This window comes from Geotrypetes seraphini, chromosome 6, assembly GCF_902459505.1.
Source record: "Geotrypetes seraphini chromosome 6, aGeoSer1.1, whole genome shotgun sequence".
In the NCBI taxonomy this organism is placed as follows: domain Eukaryota; kingdom Metazoa; phylum Chordata; class Amphibia; order Gymnophiona; family Dermophiidae; genus Geotrypetes; species Geotrypetes seraphini.
Window position 1 is genome coordinate 99585847 of NC_047089.1, and position 23921 is coordinate 99609767.

At 46.9% G+C, this 23921-nt stretch overlaps 1 protein-coding gene across 7 annotated transcripts in view; it reads right to left on the reverse strand.

Moving 5' to 3' along the window:
* The window catches only part of RBM26 (RNA binding motif protein 26), a 946655-nt gene that overhangs the window by 568872 nt on the left and 353862 nt on the right, over window positions 1-23921 (reverse strand). For all 7 annotated transcript variants that reach the window (XM_033948169.1, XM_033948166.1, XM_033948165.1 and 4 more), the window contains exon 10: window positions 874-985. In XM_033948169.1, coding sequence (XP_033804060.1) covers window positions 874-985 — 112 coding nt within the window. The remainder of the gene's footprint in view (window positions 1-873; window positions 986-23921) is intronic.

Sequence of the window (23921 nt, forward strand, 5' to 3'; positions counted from 1 at the left end):
GCAGGGGCTGACTCAGGAGAGTCGCAGGTTTGTTGGATTTTCCATGGGGTGTTATGCCGCCTGCCATCAGGAGGGAGAGAGGGTGCGAGAGTGGGGTGCTGTTAGAACTATGATAGGGAGGGAGCTGCTGCTGCATCGGCAATCGCAAAATGAGGATGATGGACGCACAATCGTGAGGTGGGCTACAGACCAGGAGGGGTTGGGAGGCAACTAGCAGCAGATACTTTACTGCGGGGACAAGGCCATTCACCACTCTACAGGGCAGTGAATGGCTTTGTCCCCGTACCCATGGAAACCAGTCTTTTTTAAACTCCATTCCTGCGGGTTACCTGCGGGTTAACTGCCACCGTGTCATTCTCTAGACAGAAATAACTCACTGGTCCCAGAATAAAATGGAATTGTACAAGAAGGGGAAATATATTTAAAAGTATTGTCACTACAAATGAATGTCTACTGCAATACCAGTTAAACATAATTTTCCACTTTTTTAAAAAGATATATCATAAGCATGATATTTACATGTGTTCAATATCTACCTCTCCTATCTTATAGCAGGTATCAACAAAGCAAACCAAGAAAATTTACCCAAAAAATGCCACAGGAAAATCCAAGCACAAAGGAATCGCTGATGTGGAATCGATGATCTTGATTCTATAATCAGTTTATTAAAAAGTCACATTAAACATCCATACCACCACATTCCTACTATGTATTATTGGATTATTTTATTGAACTGCACCATTTATTGTGAAGATGTTCAGGTATCAACAGACCATTCAAGTAGAAGACAGCCAGAATTATATCTAAAGAATTGTTTGATTGATATCAAATTCAGAAAATAAATCCCCAAAATGTGTACATTTATCCACTTACTTGTCAAACCAAGCCTTCTTTGGAGGTGCTCCAGTTTCCCCAGATCCAATTGATCTTTGCCGTGATTCTGAATCCACAACTATCCTCACACTGTTATTGTTAGATGGTTTTTCTGTATAAAATAATTTGATTTCAATAAAATAATTGTCTGCTTTTCAAGAATTAAAGGCAAAGGGTGGTTACTTTTTTATAAAATATTATTTGTACATGGACTTGTATTTTTTATTCAAAGGACAAAAAAATTCAATCATCTGCTAATTAGTGATGAGAGTTTTTCAGGGCTAAGCAGCTAAGCACCTTTCCTATGCTTCCATTCTCATTGCATCCTACACTAGGTGCCTCCAAAACCTCTTTTCTTATCTGATTACTTCTCCACTGCCTGAGAGATTAGCTCATGGGCAGAGTGGCTAGAAAACAGATATCTCAGCTCTTGCTACTTTTAAATGGCAGCTACAAATTCAAAGAACACAGAGGCTATTGCATTAGATTCCTCTCCACCCATGCAGGCTATGTAAATGGGGGAATCCACCTCCCGCTCAGTTCTTAATTTAAAAATGATTAAGGAAGATGACACAAAATGAATATTTTTAAATGTTTTTCTATACAAAACTTTTATAGTCATATATATATATACACACACATATACAATCATGTGGAAAAAATTAGGACACTCCATGAAATATTAAGTTCTTTCTTAAAAAATGTTTACATATCAGTGTTAAATCTATTTTTTTATTTATCTCTGGAAAAGAAAGTGACTTAATTGCAGGTAAACAACAAAATGTTTCCTTGATTTACTCATGAAACAAAAGATATCCACAAAAAAGCACAGTTACTTACTGTAACAGGTGTTATCCAGGGACAGCAGGCAGATATTCTTAACTGATGGGTGACGGCACCGACAGAGCCCCGGTATGGACAATTTTAGAGTGATTGCACTCTAAGAACTTAGAAAGTTCTAGACAGTCCGCACCGCGCATGCGCGAGTGCCTTCCCGCCCGACAGAGGCGCGCAGTCCCCAGTTAAGATAAGCCAGCTAAGAAGCCAACCCGGGGAGGTGGGAAGAATATCTGTCTGCTGTCCCTGGATAACATCTGTTACGGTAAGTAACTGTGCTTTATCCCAGGACAAGCAGGCAGCATATTCTTAACTGATGGGTGACCTCCAAGCTAACAAGAGGGATGAAGGGAAGGTTGGCCATTATGAAAATAAATTTTGTAAAACAGATTGGCCGAAATGTCCATCCTGTCTGGAGAATGCATCCAGACAGTAATGAGAAGTGAAAGTGTGAACTGAGGACCAAGTAGCAGCCTTGCAGATTTCCTCAATAGGTGTTGTAAACCGCCTCAAACTACTATGGCTTTGGCGGTATATAAGAAATAAAATTATTATTATTTTATTATTATTAGATCTGAGGAAAGCTACAGACGCTGCCATAGCTCTAACCTTATGGGCCGTGACAGAACTTTCCAGTGCCAGTCCGGTCTGAGCGTAACAGAACGAAATGCAGGCAGCAAGCCAGTTGGAAAGCGTTCGTTTAGAAACAGGATGACCCAGCCTATTAGGATCAAAAGAGAGAAAAAGCTGGAGAGACGATCTGTGAGTTTTGGTGCGCTCCAAGTAGTAAGCCAAAGCACGCTTACAGTCCAAAGTATGCAAAGCCTGTTCTCCGGGATGAGAATGAGGTTTAGAGAAGAACACAGGCAAAACAATGGACTGGTTAAGGTGAAAGTCAGAGACAACTTTAGGCAAGAACTTTGGATGAGTACGGAGAACCACCTTGTCATGATGAAAAACAGTGAAAGGTGGGTCAGCCATTAGGGCATGTAACTAACTGACCTCCTGGCAGAGGTGAGAGCAATAAGGAAGACTACTTTCCAAGTGAGAAATTTGAGATGAGCTGTGGCCAATGGTTCAAATGGAGGCTTCATTAAAGAAGAAAGGACAACATTAAGATCCCAGATGACAGGAGGAGGCTTAAGAGGTGGTTTCACATTGAAAAGACCCCGCATGAATCTGGAAACCAAAGGATGAGCAGTGAGAGGTTTTCCGTGGACTGGCTCATGAAAAGCAGTAATTGCACTGAGGTGGACTCTGATAGAAGTAGACTTGAGACCGGAGTCAGACAAAGAGAGCAAATAGTCCAACACCTGTTCTACTGCCAGTGAAGTTGGATTATGATGATGAAGAAGACACCAGGAAGAGAACTGAGTCCACTTCTGTTGATAACATTTGAGAATGGCCGGCTTCCTGGATGCATCCAGAATATGACGAACAGGCTGAGAGAGAGATATTTGAGCGGAACTCAACCCGAGAGAAACCAAGCTGTCAGGTGTAGAGATGACAGGTTGGGATGTAGAAGGGATTGCTGATGCTGACTAAGTAGAGTAGGAAACACTGGTAGAAGTATGGGCTCTCTGGAACTGAGCTGAAGAAGAAGGGAGAACCAATGTTGCCTGGGCCACCGTGGAGCAATGAAAATCATGGTGGCTTTCTCTCTCTTGAGTTTGAATAGAGTCCTCAACTTCAAAAAAGGGAATTATGATGCCATGAGGAAAATGGTGGGAAAGAAACTCAACAACACCGCAAGGAAGATGGAGTCTGTAGAAAAAGCCTGGACCCTACTTAAGGACACGGTGCACGAAGCACAGACCCTGTGCGTCCCCAAGTTGAGGAAAGGGTGCAAGAAGAATAGAACTAAAAACCCAGTGTGGATAACAAATGCAGTGAAAAAGGCGATAAATGACAAGAAGGCATCTTTCAAAAAATGGAAAAAGGATCGATCAGAGGACAACCAAAAGGAATGTCACCGAGTGGTTAGGAAAGCAAAAAGAGAATATGAAGAGAGACGGGCAGGGGAAGCAACAAACTTCAAATCATTCTTCAGGTACGTCAAGGGGAAGCAACCGGCAAAGGAGGAAGTGGGACCCTTGGATGATGGAGACAGAAAGGGAGTGGTAAAAGAGGAAAAGGAGATAGCTGACAGGTTAAACGAGTTCTTCACGTCAGTCTTCACGAGAGAGGACACAACCAACATTCCGGAATGACCTGGAGGCAGGAACAAAATGTGAGGTTATTAAATTTGCGGATGACACTAAACTATACAGCAGGGTCAAACCCATGGAGGACTGCGAAGATCTCCAAAAAGATCTGACAACGCTGGAAGAGTGGGCCAAAAAGTGGCAAATGAGCTTCAACATAGGGAAATGCAAGGTCATGCATGTAGGGCAAAAGAACCCGATGTTCACTTACAAAATGGGGGGATCACCGCTAGGGGTGAGTAACCTTGAAAGAGACCTGGGAGTGATGGTAGACACATCATTGAAGGCATCAGCGCAGTGCGCCACAGCCTCAAGGAAGGCGAACAGAATGTTGGGCATCATTAAGAAGGGTATCACGACCAGGACGAAGGAAGTAATCCTGCCACTGTATCATGCAATGGTGCGCCCGCACCTGGAATACTGTGTCCAGTACTGGTCGCCGTACCTCAAGAAGGACATGGCGGTACTTGAGAGAGTCCAGAGAAGAGCAACTAAGCTAATAAAGGGTATGGAAGACGCCTCATGTACCGACAGACTGAAGAAGTTGGGGCTTTTCTCCCTGGAAAAGCGGAGACTTAGAGGAGACATGATAGAAACCCTTCAAGATCATGAAGGGCATAGAAAGAGTGGACAGGGACAGATTTTTCAAATTACGGGGAACCACAAGCACAAGGGGGCACTCGGAGAAATTGAAAGGGGAAAGGTTTAGAACAAACGCCAGGAAGTTCTTTTTCACTCAGAGGGTGGTGGATACATGGAACGCGCTACCGGAGGATGTGATAAGCAGAAGCACACTACAGGGCTTCAAAGAGGGTCTGGACAGGTACCTGGAGGACAAAGGGATTGAGGGGTACAGATAGTAGTAGAAGTAGGTAATAGGGATAGGATTAGAGGATTAGAGACAGTTACAAAATTAGTCATGGACACTGTTCAGGCAATTAGACCTGATGGGCCGCCGCGGGAGCAGACCGCTGGGCAGGATGGACCTCTGGTCTGACTCAGCGGAGGCAACTTCTTATGTTCTTATGTAGAGGCAGAGGCGGAAAGGCATAAAGAAACCGATCCGTCCAATTGAGGAGAAACACATCTGCTGCCAGACGATGAGGGGAGTAGAGTCTGGAACAAAATTGGGGCAGTTGATGGTTGTGAGGAGCCGCAAAGAGGTCCACCTGAGGAGTGCCCCATTGAGCAAAGATGGACTGAAGAGTGACAGGATTGAGGGTCCATTCGTGAGGTTGAAGAATTCTGCTGAGGTTGTCTGCCAATGAATTCTGTTTGCCTTGAATATAGACAGCCTTCAGGAACAGACTGCGAGCTGACGCCCAAGACCAAATCCGTTGAGCCTCCTGACATAACAGAAGAGAGCCCGTCCCACCTTGCTTGTTGATGCAGTACAGGGTGACTTGGTTGTCTGTGCACAGAAAAAGAACCTGGGGACAGAGAGGATGCTGAAACACCTTGAGAGCATAAAACATCGCCCGGAGTTCCAGGAAATTGATGTGATGTTGACGTTCTTGGACCGTCCAAAGACCCTGAGTTTGGAGATGGTCCATGTGCACTCCCCAGGCATACGGGGAAGCATCCTTGGTGATGATCATGTGATGAGGAGGCAGATGGAACAGAAGACCTCTGGAAAGACTGGATGAATTCAACCACCATTGCAGAGACTGCCAAAGAGACGATGTCACATATGTGTGTCGTGAACAAGGATCTGTCGCTTGGGACCATTGAGTGGCAAGGGTCCACTGAGGAGTACGCAGGTGGAGACGTGCGAAGGGGGTTACATGAACTGTCGAGGCCATGTGGCCCAAGAGAACCATCATCTCTCTGGCAGAAATGGTGCATTGTAGGAGCACTTGATGACAGAGCCGTAGAAGGGTCTGAAGACAGTTGGATAGAAGAAACGCTCTCATGAGATTGGTGTCCAGGACCGCTCCAATGAATTGTAGTTGTTGAGTGGGAATGAGATGCGACTTCGGGTAATTGATCTTGAAACCCTGAAGATGAAGAAAAGAGATGGTCTGGGTTGTGGCTTGAACCTCTAGCTGAGATGAAGGAGCTTTGATCAACTAGTCATCCAGATAAGGAAAAACCTGGAGACTGTGAGATCTCAGAAAGGCAACCACCACTATGAGGCATTTGGTGAATACCCTGGGAGGCGAGGCTAAGCTGAAGGGTAGTACCTTGTATTGATAAAGCACAGTTACTTACCGTAACAGGTGTTATCCAGGGACAGCAGGCAGATATTCTTGACTGATGGGTGACGGCACCGACGGAGCCCCGGTACGGACACTTTTAGAGTGATTGCACTCTAAGAACTTGGAAAGTTCTAGAGGCCGCACCGCGCATGCGCGAGTGCCTTCCCGCCCGACACAGGCGCGCGGTCCCCAGTTATGATAAGCCAGCTAAGAAGCCAACCCAGGGAGGTGGGTGGGACGCAAGAATATCTGCCTGCTGTCCCTGGATAACACCTGTTACGGTAAGTAACTGTGCTTTATCCCAGGACAAGCAGGCAGCATATTCTTGACTGATGGGTGACCTCCAAGCTAACAAAAAGAGGGATGGAGGGAAGGTTGGCCATTAGGAAAACAAATTTTGCAAAACAGATTGGCCGAAGTGTCCATCTCGTCTGGAGAATGCATCCAGACAATAATGAGATGTAAAAGTATGAACTGAGGACCAAGTGGCAGCTTTGCAGATTTCCTCAATAGGAGTGGAACGGAGGAAAGCTACAGATGCTGCCATAGCTCGGACCCTATGGGCCGTGACAGAACCTTCCAGTGTCAGTCCGGTCTGAGCATAACAGAATGAAATGCACGCTGCCAGCCAATTAGACAACGTACGTTTAGAAACAGGATGTCCCAATTTATTCGGATCACAGGACAGAAAGAGTTGGGGAGATGATCTGTGGGGCTTAGTACGGTCTAAATAGTAAGCCAGAGCCCGCTTACAGTCCAAAGTATGCAGAGCCTGTTCTCCAGAATGCGAGTGAGGTTTCGGAAAGAAGACAGGCAGAACAATGGACTGGTTGAGATGGAATTCAGAGACAACCTTAGGGAGAAACTTTGGATGTGTACGCAGAACCACCTTGTCATGATGGAAGACTGTAAAAGGTGGATCCGCAACTAGTGCATGTAGCTCACTGACCCTCCTGGCAGAGGTGAGAGCAATAAGGAAAAGTACCTTCCAAGTGAGAAATTTGAAAGAGGCGGTAGCCAAAGGTTCAAATGGAGGCTTCATTAAGGCGGAAAGAACCACATTGAGATCCCAGATAACAGGAGGGGCTTTAAGAGGTGGTTTCACATTAAAAAGACCCCGCATGAACCTGGACACCAAGGGATGAGCTGAGAGGAGTTTTCCATGGACTGGCTCATGAAAAGCCGCAATAGCACTGAGGTGGACTCTGACTGAAGTAGACTTGAGACCAGAGTCAGATAAAGAAAGAAGATAATCCAACAAGGTCTCCACTGCAAGGGAAGTGGGATCATGATGATGGAGAAGACACCAGGAAGAAAAACGTTTCCACTTCTGATGGTAACAGTGCAGAGTGGCCGGTTTCCTGGAGGCATCCAGAATTGAACGAACAGGCTGGGACAAAAGAGTATCATGAGAAGTCAGGCCGAGAGAAACCAAGCTGTCAGGTGCAGAGACTGGAGGTTGGGATGTAGAAGGGTCTCCTGATGCTGTGTAAGCAGAGAAGGAAACAGTGGAAGAAGAAAAGGTTCTCTGGAACTGAGTTGAAGTAGAAGGGAGAACCAATGTTGTCTGGGCCACCTCGGAGCAATCAGAATCATGGTGGCTCGTTCCCTCTTGAGCTTGAACAAGGTTCTTAACATGAGAGGCAGAGGAGGGAAAGCGTACAGGAACCGATTGGACCAATCGAGGAGAAATGCATCTGCTGCCAGACGGTGAGGAGAGGAGTCTGGAGCAGAATAGGGGCAGCTGGTGATTGAGAGGAGCTGCAAAAAGGTCTATCTGAGGAGTGCCCCACTGAGCGAAGATGGACTGCAGAGTGAAAGGATCGAGTGTCCACTCGTGAGGCTGGAGAACTCTGCTGAGCTTGTCCGCCAAGGAATTCTGTTCTCCCTGAATGTAGATAGCTTTCAGGAATAGATGGTGATCTGTGGCCCAAGCCCAAATCTTCTGGGCTTCCTGGCACAAGCTGCGAGAGCCCGTCCCTCCCTGCTTGTTGATGTAGTACATTGCAACTTGATTGTCTGTGCATAGCAGGAGGACTTGAGGAAAGAGAAGATGTTGGAAGGCCTTGAGGGCATAAAACATCGCTCTGAGTTCGAGGAAATTGATATGATATTTCATCTCCTGGGCCGTCCAAAGTCCTTGAGTTTGGAACTCGTTCAAATGAGCTCCCCAGGCATAAGGGGAGGCGTCGGTGGTGATGACAAGTTGATGAGGAGGTAGATGGAACAGAAGACCTCTGGATAGATTTGAGGATGTCAACCACCATTGTAGAGACTGACGAAGAGATGATGTTACAGATATGTGACGTGAGCAAGGATCCATCGCTTGGGACCACTGGGTAGCTAGGGTCCATTGAGGAGTGCGCAGGTGCAGACGGGCAAGTGGTGTGACATGAACTGTGGAGGCCATGTGACCCAAGAGTATCATCATTTGCTTGGCAGAGATGGAACGTTGTGGAAGCACCTGCTGACATAGAGATTGAAGCGTTTGAAGACGGTTGGATGGCAGAAACGCTCTCATGAGGACTGTGTCTAAGATTGCTCCAATGAATTGAAGTCTCTGCGTGGGGATGAGATGAGATTTGGGTAGATTGATCTCGAACCCCAGCAAACGTAGAAATAGGATGGTCTGGTTGGTGGCCTGAAGAACTGTCTGAGATGAATTGGCCTTTATCAACCAATCGTCCAGGTAAGGAAACACCTGAAGGTGGTGGGAATGTAGAAAAGCAGCCACCACAATCAGACATTTGGTGAACACTCTTGGAGAGGAGGCTAGGCCGAAGGGTAGCACCTTGTACTGGTAATGACAATGATTGATCATTAAGCGTAGGTACTGTCTGGAGGCCAGATTGATTGGTATGTGAGTGTATGCTTCTTTGAGATCGAGGGAACATAGCCAGTCGCCTTGATTGAGAAGAGGGTAAAGAGTGGCTAAAGAGAGCATCCTGAACTTCTCTTTGACTAAGCATTTGTTGAGATCGCGAAGATCTAGGATAGGTCTGAGATCTCCTGTTTTTTGGGGGACTAGGAAATAACGGGAGTAGAAACCCTGCCCCTTTTGCTCCGGAGGAACTTCCTCTATGGCGTTCAGAAGGAGGAGGGATTGAACTTCCTGAAGGAGCAGGGAAGACTGGGGAGTGTGCAAAGCAGACTCTTTTGGTAGACTTGTGACTGGGAGGGTTTGAAAGTTGAGAGAGTAGCCGTGGTGGATGATGTTGAGGACCCATTGGTCCGAAGTGATAACTTCCCACCGGCTGAGGAACAAAGAAAGACGACCTCCTATGGGTTGAGGTAGGAGTGGTGAAGGTTGGATGCTGGCTATGCCCTGGAGAATCAAGTCAAAAGGGCTGAGTCGGTTTTTGTTGCGGAGGCTGCTTGACAGGTTGCTGCTGCTGCTGTCTAGGTGTTTGCCTCTGCTGCTGCCGCTGCCGCCTAGGTTGTTGAGGAGCAGACTGTAAGGGACGAGCCACATAACGGCGTTGGTAAGCCGATTGCTGTCTGAAAGGACGTGCTGGTGGAGGCTTCTTCTTGGTTTTAAGAAGGGTATCCCAGAGTGTTTCATGAGCGGAGAGCTTTTGGGTAGTTGAGTCCATGGATTCTCCAAACAGCTCATCCCCTAAACATGGTGCATTAGCTAACCGGTCTTGATGGTTAACATCAAGTTCGGATACCCTTAACCAGGCTAAGCGGCGCATGGCCACAGACATAGCCGTTGCTCTAGAGGTAAGTTCAAAGGTATCGTATATAGATCTTACCATAAATTTTCTGAGCTGAAAAAGAGAAGAAGAGCATTGGTGAAAGGCCAAACGTTTCCTCTCAGGCAGGTACTGCTCAAAGGAAGCCATGGTGGTAAGGAGATGCTTTAAATAAAAAGAGAAATGAAAAGCATAGTTGCCAGATCGATTAGCGAGCATCGCATTCTGATAGAGACGCTTACCAAATTTGTCCATGGCTTTGCCTTCTCTACCAGGAGGGACAGAAGCATACACACTAGCTCCTGAGGACTTTTTAAGTGTGGATTCCACCAGGAGAGACTCATGTGGGAGCTGGGGTTTATCGAATCCTGGAATGGGGATAACCTTATACAGGTAATCCAATTTGCGGGGAGCTCCCGGGACAGTGAGAGGAGTCTCTAAATTTTTGTAAAAAGTCTCCCTCAAGATGTCATGAAGAGGGAGTTTCAGAAATTCCTTTGGAGGCTGGTCAAAATCAAGAGCATCTAGAAAGGCTTTAGATTTCTTAGACTCAGCCTCCAAAGGAATGGACAGAGATTCACACATGTCTTTTAAAAAGGAAGAAAAAGACGTGGAATCATGTTTGGAGGAAGGGTCAGGAATATCAGGCTCATCCTCCCCCGAAGAACACTCACCTTCTGAAAGAAAAGGCTCTTCGGAATCACCCCACAGATCAGGGTCTCGAATATGGGAACTACGGTCCCGAGACTCAGGGGTGGATGGTTCCAGGTGTTGGGACTTGCGTACCGACTTACCCGACCTCATCGAAGCGGTACCGGGAGATGTTACCGGTTGCATCGGAGCCGAGGTCTGTACCGACTGGTGTTGAGTTGTCGGCTCCGGTGCAAGGATTGGCATCGACACCGATGAGGCCGAGTGTAGCGGTACCGAAAGAGAGGAAGTAGATAATATAGGTCGTTCCACTCTCGGTACCGGCGGCTCAGTCGAGACCGGCACCGGAAGGTTCGGTGTCAGGATAGCTGGAAGGAGTTGTTGGAGCTGCTCCTTTAGCTGTACCTGTAAGATGGCCGCAATGCGATCATCAAGGGAGGGCACCGGTACCGCCTTTTTCTTTTGCGGTACCTGCGGTGCCGCTCTACACCCCGGAGATGAGGAGCCCGATGTCGAGGGACTCACCTCAATAGGGGCAGAGCGCTTCCGCTGGCGCCTCACGGTCGGCAGGACTGGACTCGCTGCAATGGAGACCGGAGGGCGTTCCAGCAGGGAAGGCTTCTTAGCTGGCTTACCTGGGTGCTGCGACGCCGGCACGGTGTCGCGCGGCGTCGACGAGGAGGGTGCCGACTGGGTAGGAGCCGATGCCGGTGCCGATGTCGCGGGGTCGGACATCTCGGTACCAAAAAGTAAGCGCTGTTGTATCTGGCGATTTTTCAATGTTCGTTTTTTCAGTGTGGCACAGCGGGTGCAGGTGGAAGCCTGATGCTCTGGACCCAGGCACTGTAAGCACCAGTTGTGTGGGTCCGTAAGGGAGATAGGCCGTGCACACCGCTGGCACTTCTTGAACCCTGGCTGAGGGGGCATGAACGGAAAGACGGCTTCTGCCAAATCGAAGGCCGAGGCCTCGATGGTGGCAGTAGGCCCCGCCGGGGCAGACCGAAAAACAAAAAATAACTCGATGAAGAGTAAATTTTTTTTTTTTTTTTTAAACAACACAAAAGAAAAGAATAAAAGGGCAAAAAGACCCGAAAAAGTATTCGCGAGCGGGAAGGCGTAAGAAAAAAATTTTCAACAGCCGTTGAAAAAGCGACTTCTTAGCTCCGCGGAAACTAAGAAACTGGGGACCGCGCGCCTGTGTCGGGCGGGAAGGCACTCGCGCATGCGCGGTGCGGCCTCTAGAACTTTCCAAGTTCTTAGAGTGCAATCACTCTAAAAGTGTCCGTACCGGGGCTCCGTCGGTGCAGTCACCCATCAGTCAAGAATATGCTGCCTGCTTGTCCTGGGATAATGACTGCGATGGATTAGAAATCTGAGGTACCGCCTGGAATTCAGATGGATAGGAATGTGAGTGTATGCCTCTTTGAGATCCAGGGAGCATAGCCAGTCGCCCTGATTGAGAAGAGGGTAAAGTGTGGCCAGGGAGAGCATTCTGAACTTCTCCTTGACCAAACACTTGTTGAGGTCCCTGAGATCCAAGATGGATCTCAGATCTCCGGTCTTTTTGGGAACCAGAAAGTACCGGGAGTAAAAACCCTGCCCCCTCTGATCTAGAGGAACTTCCTCTATAGCATTCAGAAGGAGAAGGGATTGAACCTCCCGTAACAGTAGGGAGGATTGGGATGTGTTTAAAGCAGACTCTTTTGGAGGACTGTCTGGTGGAAGAGTCTGAAAATTGAGAGAGTAACTGTGGCGAATGATGGATAGAACCCACTGGTCTGAAGTGATGAGTTCCCAACGGTTGAGGAAAATCTGACGACGTCCCCCTATAGGCTGATGAAGAGGAGATGAAGGGGGAAGACTGGCTATGTCCTGGAGAAGCATATCAAATAGGCTGAGCAGCTTTAGGCGGAGCAACTGGCTTCACAGGCTGCTTTTGTTGCTAATGAACGTGCTGTTGTTGTTGTTGACGTGGCCTCCGAGGTTCTTTATGAGGAGGTTGGAGAGGACGAGCAATATGATGTCTTTAATATGAAGACTGTTGTCAAAAAGGGCGAGTAGGTGGAGGTTTCTTTTTGGTCTTCAATAAAGTATCCCACCTGGTCTCATGAGCCGATAATTTCTGAGTGGTGGTATCTAGAGATTCTCCAAATAATTCATCACCCAGGCAAGGTGCATTTGCTAGACGGTCCTGATGGTTGACATCCAGTTCTGAGACCCGAAGGAGTATATTGCTGGAAGTATATATTTTACGTTCCGTTAGATACTTTTGAAGTGTAGAAACCTGCTGAATCAAATTCTTCAGGTAGAAAGAAAAGTGAAAGGCATAATTACCTGCTTGTCCTGGGATAATGTATATTCTGAGGAATAAATTAGGACACCCTACACCCTAATAGCTAGTGTTACCCCCTTTGGCTGAAATAACTGACTAAACTGATCAGTGATATAGTCCAGAGGCAGAATGAAAAATCTGGAGTAGATTCCTTCTGCAGCCATGCGGACTGTGTAGAACTTTCTAAGTTCTTAGAGTGCAATCATTCTAAAATTGTCCGTACCGGGGCTCCGTCGGTGCCGTCACCCATCAGTTAAGAATATGCTGCCTGCTTGTCCTGGGATAATGTATATTCTGAGGAATAAATTAGGACACCCTACACCCTAATAGCTAGTGTTACCCCCATTGGCTGAAATAACTGACTAAACTGATCAGTGATATAGTCCAGAGGCAGAATGAAAAATCTGGAGTAGATTCCTTCTGCAGCCATGCGGTTAAAGGGAAATAACCCTACTGTCTGAATGTCTCACCTATTGCACTGGAAAATTAATTTTAACAATGTTGTATTCCTCTGATATTATGAAACCTTTGCTGTTACAATTCTATCAGCAATTATCTCCTGTAATAAAAGCCTTAGCGCACATGCGCACTACAAACTCCGTGTGTCCGCGATCCATGACTCCATGCCACGCATGCGCAGTGCCTGCATCAGCTGATTTCCTGCCCCGATCTCCGACACCGGCTGACTTTCTGCCTTTTGACGACGCTGCTGGGACGCCTCTTCTTCTCACCCCCCAGAACAGCAGCGGCAGCAACCGCAGGGCATTTGCTAGGCCGGCCCACTTCAATAATGCAAGGCAGGCCGGCATAGCAAAAGCCCCGAGGCTGCCCGGGCTAGCAAATGCTGGACAGGGGGAGCAAGGAAGGGAGAAGGGGTATTACTGGAAAGGGGGGAGCAGGGAAGAGGTGCTGATAGACAGGGGGGAGGAAAAAGGAAAGAAGAAGGGCTACTGCTGGACAGGGGGAGCAGGGAAGGGATGTTGCTGGACAGCAGGGAGGTAAAAGGAAGGGAGAAGGGCTACTGCTGGACAGGGGGGGAGCAAGGAAGGCTTGCTGCTGGACAGGAGGGAGATAAAAGGAAGGGAGAAGGGCTACTGCTGGACATGGGGAGAGACACAAAGAAAGACAGACAGGGAGTAGGGAGAGAGACAGAAATAAGGAAACACAAACAGATAGGGGACCAGGGAGAGAGACAGAAAGAAAGACAGACAGGGGGCAGGGAGAGTAACAAAGAAAGAGACATACAGGGGGCCAGGGAGTGAGACAGAAAGAAACAAAGACAGACAGACAGGGGGCCAGGGAGTGAGACAGATAGAAAGGGGACAGGGAGAGAGAAAGAAAGACAGACAGACATACAGAAAGAAAGAGAAAGAAAAAAATGCCTAAACTACACATCTATTCTAGCACCCGTTAATGTAACTAGTATAACATATTAAGTATATTTACATTAACTAATCAGGTGTCTTATAAAATAGAGAAATCTTACTACAACTTTTGAGTTATATGACCTAATGGTAATAAAAGTCCTGCTTCCTCTAGTTAATACTCTGGTTTTGATAGTAAATTGCCACATTAATTATAGCAAGTGAAAGCGGTGCCTGCCTACAAAACAAACACCTGCCACATGTAAATCACAGACAGGCGTTGCTTCTAGAATCGCGATGAGCAGGGACCCTAGGCATCAGAAAAGCACAGTTACTTACCGTAACAGATGTTATCCAGGGACAGCAGGCAGCTATTCTCACATATGGGTGACGTCATCGATGGAGCCCGGATGCGGATGCCTCACAAGCACACTTCCTTGAAGAAACTCGAAGTATCGAGTCACCCGCACCACGCATTTGCGAGTGCCTTCCCACACAGCGCAGGGCGTGTCTCCTCAGTTCAGATAGCTAACAGAGAAGCCAACCAGGGAAGGTGGGTGGGTTGTGAGAATAGCTGCCTGCTGTCCCTGGATAACACCTGTTACGGTAACTGTGCTTTATCCCAGCACAAGCAGGCAGGTATTCTCACATATGGGTGACCTCCAAACTAACCAGAATGGGATGGTGGGAGTGTTGGCAATTTAGGAAAATAAATGTTGTAATACTGTTGGGCCAAACTGTCCATCCCGTCTGGAGAAAGTATCCAGACAATAGTGAGAAGTGAAGGTATGAACCGAGGACCAAGTAGCAGCTTTACAAATTTCCTCAATAGGTGTAGATCTGAGGAAAGCTACTGAAGCTGCCATAGCTCTGACCTTATGGGCTGTGACTTTACTGTGAAGGGATAATCCAGCCTGGGCAGAGCAGAATGAGATACAAGCCACCATCCAATTGGAGATGGTACGCTTAGAAATAGGATGGCCCAACTTATTTGGATCGAAGGAAACAAAAAGTTGAGGAGCAGTTCTGTGTGGTTTGGTGCGTTCCAAGTAGAAGGCCAAAGAACGTTTACACTCCAGAGTATGAAGAGCTGATTCTCCAAGGTGAGAATGAGGCTTTGGAAAAAACACTGGAAGAACAATAGATTGGTTGAGATGAAATTCTGAGACTACTTTAGGGAGGAATTTCGGATGAGTACAAAGAACCATTTTGTCATGATGGAACACCGTGAATGGTGGGTCAGCAACTAAAGCTTGCAGCTCACTGACTCTTCGGGCAGAAGTGAGGGCAATGAGAAACACCACTTTATAAGTGAGATACTTCAGATGAGCCTTATCAATTGGTTCAAATGAAGGCTTCATTAGTTGAGTAAGGACAAGATTGAGGTTCCAAACCACAGGAGGCGGTTTGAGAGGAGATTTGACCTTGAAGAGTCCTTTCATTAATTTGGAAACCACTGGATGAGCAGAGAGGGGTTTCCCTTCAATAGGCTGATGGAAAGCCGCAATTTCACTGAGATGGACTCGGATAGATGTAGACTTGAGGACAGAAATGGATAAGTGCAAAAGGTAGTCCAAAACAGAAGATAAGAAGGAAAGCAGAGGTTCCTTATGATGAGAAAAACACCACGTAGAAAATCTAGTCCACTTTTGGTGATAGCATTGTCGAGTGGTAGGCTTCTTAGATACTTCTAAAACATCTCTTACAGATTGAGAAAACTGAAGAAAAGTTATGTTGAAAGGTACCAGGCTGTCAGGTGTAGAGACTGCAGGTTGGGATGAAGCAGAGATCCTTGACTCTGTGTAAGCAGGGAAGGAAAAACCGGTAGAAGGTAGGGCTCCCTGCTGCTGAGTTGAAGTATAAGGGAGTACCAAGGTTGTCTTGGCCACCGAGGAGCAATTAGAATCATGGTGGCATGATCGTTCTTCAACTTGACCAGAGTTTTGAGAATGAGAGGTAATGGAGGGAATGCATAAAGGAAAAGTTTTGACCATTCCAGAAGAAAAGCATCTGCCTCGAGGCGATGAGGAGAGTATATTCTGGAGCAGAACTGAGGCAGTTTAAAGTTGTGGGGAGCTGCAAAGAGGTCTATCTGAGGCATTCCCCATTGTGAGAAAATGTGATGAAGAGGGGCGGAATGGAGTGTCCATTCTTGAGGTTGCAGGAAATGACTCAAGTTGTCCGCTAAGCAATTCTTTGCCCCTTGGATGTAGGCAACTTTGAGGAAGGTGTTGTGGCGGATTGCCCAGTCCCAAACTTCCAGAGCTTCTTGACATAGGGAGGCAGATCCCATTCCTCCCTGTTTGTTGACATAATACATGGCGACATGGTTGTCCGTCCTGATGAGGACTATCTGGTCGTGAAGATGTTGAAAAGCGTTGAGAGCCTTGAAAATCGCTCTGAGTTCTAACAAGATTGATGCAATATTGACGATCCGTACTGGTCCAATGGCCTTGTGTATGGAGACCATCGAGATGAGCGCCCTAAGCATAGCTCGAAGAGTCTGTCGTGAGGACCTTCTGATGAGGGGGGCGTTTGAAAAAGCAAGCCTCTGGATAAATTGGAAGAGAGCATCCATCAACGGAGAGACTTCTTCAATGATGGAGTGACTGAAATGTGTCGAGAGGGAGGGTCGCAAACTTGCGTCCATTGAGATGCCAGGGTCCACTGAGGAATTCTGAGGTGAAGTCTGGCAAAAGGAGTCACGTGTACTGTAGAGGCCATGTGACCTAGAAGAACCATCATGTCTCGTTGAGATGGAAGATCGGGAAGACACCGTTTGACAGAGTTGAAGAAAAGCTTCCAGTCGTTCTTGTGGAAGGAATGCCCTGAGTTGGATAGTGTCCAGAACAACTCCAATGAATTGTAGAGTCTGTGAGGGTTGAAGCTTAGATTTGGGAAAATTGATCTGAAATCCTAAACTTTATAGGAACCAGGTATTCTGTCGGGTCGCTACAATAACCCCTTGAGACGTGGAGTCTTTGATGAGCCAGTCGTCGAGGTAAGGAAATACCTGAAGACCATGATTCCTTAGAGCTGCTGCTATCACTACCAGGCACTTGGTGAACACTCTGGGAGATGAGGCCAGGCCGAATGGTAGTACTCTGTATTGATAATGCAGATTCCCCATACGATATCTGAGGTATTGACGGGAGGCTGGATGAATGGGTATATGAGTGTAGGCCTCCTTGAGATCCAGAGAGCATAACCAGTCGTTCTGCTCGATGAGGGGATAAAGGGATGCCAGGGACAACATTCAAAATTTTTCTTTGACTAGAAATTTGTTGAGAACCCTGAGATCCAGAATGGGTCGCAGATCGCCCATCTTCTTCGGAACAAGGAAGTGTCTTCTTTGGAACAAGGAAGTAACGGGAGTAAAACCCCCTGTTCTGCTGTTCCAAGGGAACTGGTTCGATGGCATAGAGACGAAGCAGAGCTTGAGCTTACTGAAGAAGAAGGGCGGTCTGGGAAGGATTGGAAGGATACTCTCTTGGAGGAAGCTCTGGTGGAACCTGAGTGAAGTGAAGAGAGTATCCTTCCCTGATGATGGGAAGGACCCAGAGGTCGGATGTAATTGATGTCCATCGGTGGTAAAAATGATGGAGATGACCTTCTATAGGGGGAAAATGAGACAGAGACAGACGGTGGAGGTTATGCTCTGTTGTAAACAGTCAAAAAGGCTGAGAAGCCTTAGGTGCAGCAGAAGGTTGAGGTTTCCGTTGCTTCGGATGTTGCTGTTTCTTAAGAGTAGGGCGAGTATAAGGAGTCGGCTCTGGAGCAAAACGCCATTGATTGATAAGCGCAGGGCGTGCAGGTTTGGCAGGAGCTGGCTTTGGCTTAGGTCTGACAATAGAAGCAAAGGATTTTTCATAGTCAGACAATTTCTTGGTGGCTGCCTCGATAGATTCATCAAAGAGGTCATTGCCCTCACAAGGAATATCAGCTAAGCGGTCTTGAAGATTAGGGTCCATGTCAATGGTATGAAGCCAGGGAAGACGACGCATAGCTATGGAGCAAGCAGCTGCTCTGGCAGACAACTCAAAGGCATCATAAGATGACTGGAGGTGATGCAAACGGAGTTGAGACAAAGAAGCAAGGACTTCTTGAAATTCAAAGTGCATTTGAGTATCCAAATAATTCAAAAACTTTGGTAGTAAAGAAATAAGGAATTCAAAATAAGTGATGAATTGAAAATTATAGTTGAGGATTTTGGAGGACATCATAGCATTTTGATAGATGTGACATCCAAATTTGTCCATAGTTTTCCCTTCCCTTACAGGAGGAACGGTGGCATAAACCTTGGAAGGATGGGACCTCTTTAAGGAGGACTCGACAAGCAGGGATTGATGAGATAACTGTGAGTTGTTAAACCCTTTGCGATGCACAGTTTTATACCTCGAGTCCAATTTGCCTGGAACAGCTGGTATGGAAAAAGGTGTCTCCGTGTATCGACCAAAAGTCTGATTCAAAAGCTTATGAAGAGGAAGCTTAAGTGACTACGCCGGAGGTTGAGGAAGATGCATGACTTCGAGATACTCCTTAGAGTATTTAGAGCCAGTGTCTAATTGAAGATCCAAGTCTACAGCCATCTAATGAAGGAAAGATGAGAAAGATAGCTGATCCGCCAATGCTTTGCCTCGAGAAGGACTCTAGGACATCGAGGCAGCTTGGGTTGAAGATGAAGCCTCGGCAGGAAAAAAGGCATCGAAGGAACATGGTGACTTGGACGAGGAAATCGAAACCGGGATATCCTCGAGGTCCGGCATTGGAGACCTCAAACGAGGAGTCGGTGGTCTAGTCGAAGTTGGGGTAGATCGAGACTTATTTGAAGAAGGTCGTTCTTTAGAAGAACTATGCCTGGAAGGATGCCTCGATGAAGGCCTCGATCGTCGATGAGAACTTTGCCTGGAAGCAGATCTCGAGGATCGAGGAGACTTCGCCTCGGAGACGGAAGCAGCCGATGCTATCAAAGAATGGATAGGACTGGAGGCTGTAGATCAAAGCTCCAGAAGAGTGATGGAGGAACCTCGATGCACTCCCAAAGACTCTACTCCTTGTATAGAGTGTGAGGATTCCTGTCGAGGCACTTGCAAAGAATCTGCTCCTTGTTTCACGTGCTTGGATACCAGACCAGACACTCGCAGAGACTCTGCTCCCTGCAAAGTGTGGGTAAGCTCAGACTGATGTAAAGGAAGCGGCTCGACCTTGCGGGAGTCTGTTGAATGCCCAGGCTGGATAAGAGGAAGCAGTTTGGGTCCAATATTTGTAAGGAACTGAATAAACTGCTTCTCTAACATAGTCTGGAAAGAAGCCGGCATTGATGGATCCATGTCTGAAACCGGACCACCTGCCTTGGCTGGAGGTTCCTTCCAGGTAGTGTGAGTGTGCACTTTAATCACTACCGGTGGAACCGACTGCTGAACTGTCTGACCTGAGGAAACAGGGAAAGATAGAGCAGATGTCGTCGAAGAAAGAGCCGCTGCAAACGATGAAGGTCTAATGAGGCTCAAGGTGGAAGCAGTAGAAGCAGGAGGAGCCTCGGTAGGAGTCAAGGCTGAAGTAGCCTTCGAAGTCGAGGGATCAGTAGAAGACTCCATCCCGAAGAGCTGGTCCACCAAGGTACAACGACGATTGAAAGCACAAGGCTAAAGAGTTTGACAAGGCAGGCACAACCTAGGATGATGATTCGGCCCAAGACACTTGAGGCAGCGACGATGTGGGTCCGTAAGAGATATAGTGCGCTGACATTTGCCACACTTCTTGAAGCCCATAACAGACCGGAGCATAGAAGAAAAAATAGCTGCCGCAAGATCAAAGCCCTTGGGCTGCGGCCGGGCGGCCTGTCCTGGAAAACGAACGGAATAAATTTTTTTTTTTTTTTTTTTTTTAAAGAAAGAAATAAAATAAAATAAAAGAAGAACAGCTATTCGTGAGAAAAAGAAGTACAAACCGCGGTTCAAAGAAGACACTAAGTAACAAAGTTCACGCAGAGAGTCAAAGACGGACTTCTCGGCTCCGCAGAAAACTGAGGAGACGCGCCCTGCACTGGGCGGGAAGGCACTCGAGCATGCGCGGTGCGGACGACTCAAAACTTCAAGTTTCTTCAAGTAAGTCTGCTTGTGAGGCGTCCACATCCGGGCTCCGTCGATGACGTCACCCATATGTGAGAATACCTGCCTGCTTTTCTTGGGATAATGTAGGCTAGGATTTAATAGGCCTACATTTCCGGTGCCTTGGATCTTGTCAGAATTGTGGCCAGCGGTGCACAGTGATGACAAGTCCGGCGCTGCCCCTAAATATGGCCACAAATCTCCAGTTCTTTGCGGTTGCCTGTCAGTTCCATCATATTAATGACTGGTTCCAGAACCTCTCTAAATCCTCATTTACAGCGGCAGAAATCACTATATTACGTCCTTATCATTTTAGTACTTTACTTCATGCATTTCTAAAACACTTTTGGCACCTCACGCATGTCATTCCAGTATACTTGGCTATGAGAGGAGCTTGTCGGTGGTTTTGCACTTTCCTAAAATTCTGTCCTGAACTCTCGTCCTTGCTTCTTATCTGTGGTAATCCTAATTTTGAACCAGGGAGGACATCTAAGACATTTCAAACCTGGGCGGCTCAGGGTATACTCTACATATTTCATGTACTGGAGATGGATGGATCACTTAAGCCCTTTCAAGGCCTCTGACAGTTATGCATATTGGCAGCTGCGACATTACATTCACACTTCTGCCACATTCTACCTGGACATCACAGTTTCTTGAACAATTTAAAGAGATTCTTTGCCTGGAGGCCCAAATCGATATACCTTTACATTTTTATCATCGTGATTTACTGGACTTGCATCTGGAATATGATTACATGGGGCTCAGGGCTCACTGGTTCGTTGACCTGGGGATGATGCTCCCTGAAGGTAAAATCAAACAGTATCTCCGTATGAAGTCCCATCTGAATTTGCCAATCTCCCTCTGGGAAATTGGATATGAGATGGCAATGTGACTTTATATTTCACCCGTTTGGGCTCAAAAAATGGCCATTCGCCAGGACTCTGCTTGTCCAAAGTGTCTTTGTTCCAATGCTACTCTAGGCCACATGCTATATTCTTGTCCTCATATAACTCGATTTTGGAGGAGGATTTTAGAACATATTTCAGATCTCTGGTGAGTGCGATGTCTCCTTAACTCCATTATTACTTTTTTCTAGGTGCCTAGTCATAACCCCAGTACCCAGGGGTCTGCGAGACTTTTTGAAAATCTCTCTTTTGTTGGGTGTGAAATCTATTTTGTTGTATTGGTTAGACTCTGAATCCCCTACACTGGCTCAGTGAAGGGTGCTGCATATACACCATCTCCAAATGGAGCAACTGTGAATCCCTGACTTGGATACTCCTGAAGGGCGAAAATTGCATATACATGTGGGAACCATTTTACAATTCTCTAACTCCTGTTTCCCGGAGTAGACTGTTGAACTTGTGACTATCCAGTTGGCGACTGTTTCTGATCAGTTTTTCTTCATTGGAGCTATCATGTACTTTGAGGGCGGGGGGGAGGGGGAGGGAGAAAATTTGAAAAGCCGCGTTGGCTTATGTGTATTCATGATGGTTACTATGCTGTGCTTGCTATGGTATTCTCTTTCTTGTGCTGTGATATTTTTCAATAAAGTATGGTAAAAACAAAAACGAAAAGATCTCAGTGGCTGTGTAGTAGCAGCTATTTTTTCTTTTTAACATGAGTTTAATTGGGTTTTAATGGCACAACAAATTATCACACTACTTAAACTTATGTTAGGTGCTGGAAGGTGCTTAAAATAAGACTGCTTATTTGTGAATCTGGGCCTAAGTGCCCATAATAACAGAACCACTAACAAAGTAAACAGTACATGACAAAGAGAAAGAAAATTGGATAGAATAGATTGCCTAACAGTAGGTTATAAAATTCTTTGTGCATTTGTCAGCACTGAATTTTATGTGGTCCTTCATCATAAGGCGTATGAGGACAGACTTAAAGATAAGAACATAAGCAGTGCCTCTGCCGGGTCAGACCACAGGTCCATCCTGCCCAGCAGTCCGCTCCCGCGGTGGCCCAAAAACAGGTCAAGACTTGTCTGAATCATCAGAAGGGGCTCCCTTGCCACCTTGGTTTCTCATTTAAGTCCTGCCTTCCTATCGAAGTCCTAGCCCTCCGGTCTTGCACATGCACGACCAGGTTGGTTTATACTCATTACCTGGTTAACTTCCTATACTTGTGTTACATTCCAGCTCCTCCCTCAGTATCCCACGATCCCTTTATCCCTCAGGAATCCATCCAATCCCTGTTTGAATCCTTGTACCGTACTCTGCCTGATCACTTCCTCCGGTAGCGCATTCCAAGTGTCCACGACCCTTTGGGTGAAAAAAAACTTCCTTGCATTTGTTTTGAACCTATCTCCCTTCAGTTTCTCCAAATGCCCCCTCGTACTTGTTGTCCCCTTCAGTCTGAAGAATCTGTCCCTATCCACCCTCTCTATGCCCCTCATGATCTTGAAGGTCTCTATCATATCTCCCCTGAGCCTCCTTTTCTCCAGAGAGAAGAGCCCCAGCCTATCCAGCCTCTCGGCGTATGAGCAGTGTTCCAGCCCTCTTACCATTTTCGTTGCTCTCCTTTGGACTCTCTCAAGTACCGCCATGTCCTTCTTGAGGTGCGGCGACCAATACTGAATGCAGTATTCCAGATGTGGACGCACCATCGCTCGATACAATGGCATGATGACTTCCCGTGTTCTGGTTGCTATGCCCTTCTTTATGATGCCCAGCATCCTGTTAGCTTTTTTCGAGGCTGCTGCGCACTGTGCAGATGGCTTCAGTGATGCATCCACCAGCACACCCAAGTCTCTCTCGAGTCTGCTGTCTCCCAACAATACCCCCCCTAATTTGTAGTTGAACAACGGGTTCTTTTTCCCTATATGCATGACCTTGCATTTGTCCACGTTGAAGCGCATTTGCCATTTGTTTGCCCAGTCTTCCAGCTTGTCCAGGTCCCTTTGTAGGTCCTCACACTCCTCCCTGGTCCTAACTCTGCCGCACAGTTTGGTATCGTCTGCAAATTTTATAACCTCACACTTTGCCTCCTTTTCCAGGTCATTGATGAATATGTTAAAGAGTAAAGGCCCCAGCACCGATCCCTGTGGCACACCGTTCGTGACTCCCCGCCAGTCAGAATATTGACCCTTTACTCCAACCCTCTGCAGTCTACCCGACAGCCAGTGCTTGATCCATCAGTGCACATCCCCTCCCACCCCGTGGTTCCACAGCTTCTTAAGTAGCCTTTCATGTGGCACCTTGTCGAAAGCCTTTTGAAAGTCGAGGTAAATGATGTCTATGGGCTCCCCATTGTCCACCCGACTGCTTATTCCCTCAAAGAAGTACAGAAGGTTCGTTAGGCACGACCTTCCCTTACAGAATCCGTGCTGGCTTGTTCTCAGTAGGCCATTCCTCTCGATGTGCTCGCAAATGCCGTCCTTGATCATAGCTTCCACCATCTTCCCTATAATTGAAGTCAGGCTCACCGGCCTGTAGTTCCCGGGGTCACCCCTCGATCCCTTCTTGAAGATGGGTGTGACATTTGCCAATTTCCAGTCCTCTGGCACCTCACCAGTTTTCAAGGATAGGTTGCAAACATGTTGGATTGTGCCCGCTATTTCCTGTCTTAGTTCCTTCAGAACCCTTGGGTGGATCCCGTCCGGGCCCGGTGATTTGCCGCATTTTAACCTGTCTATCTGTTGGA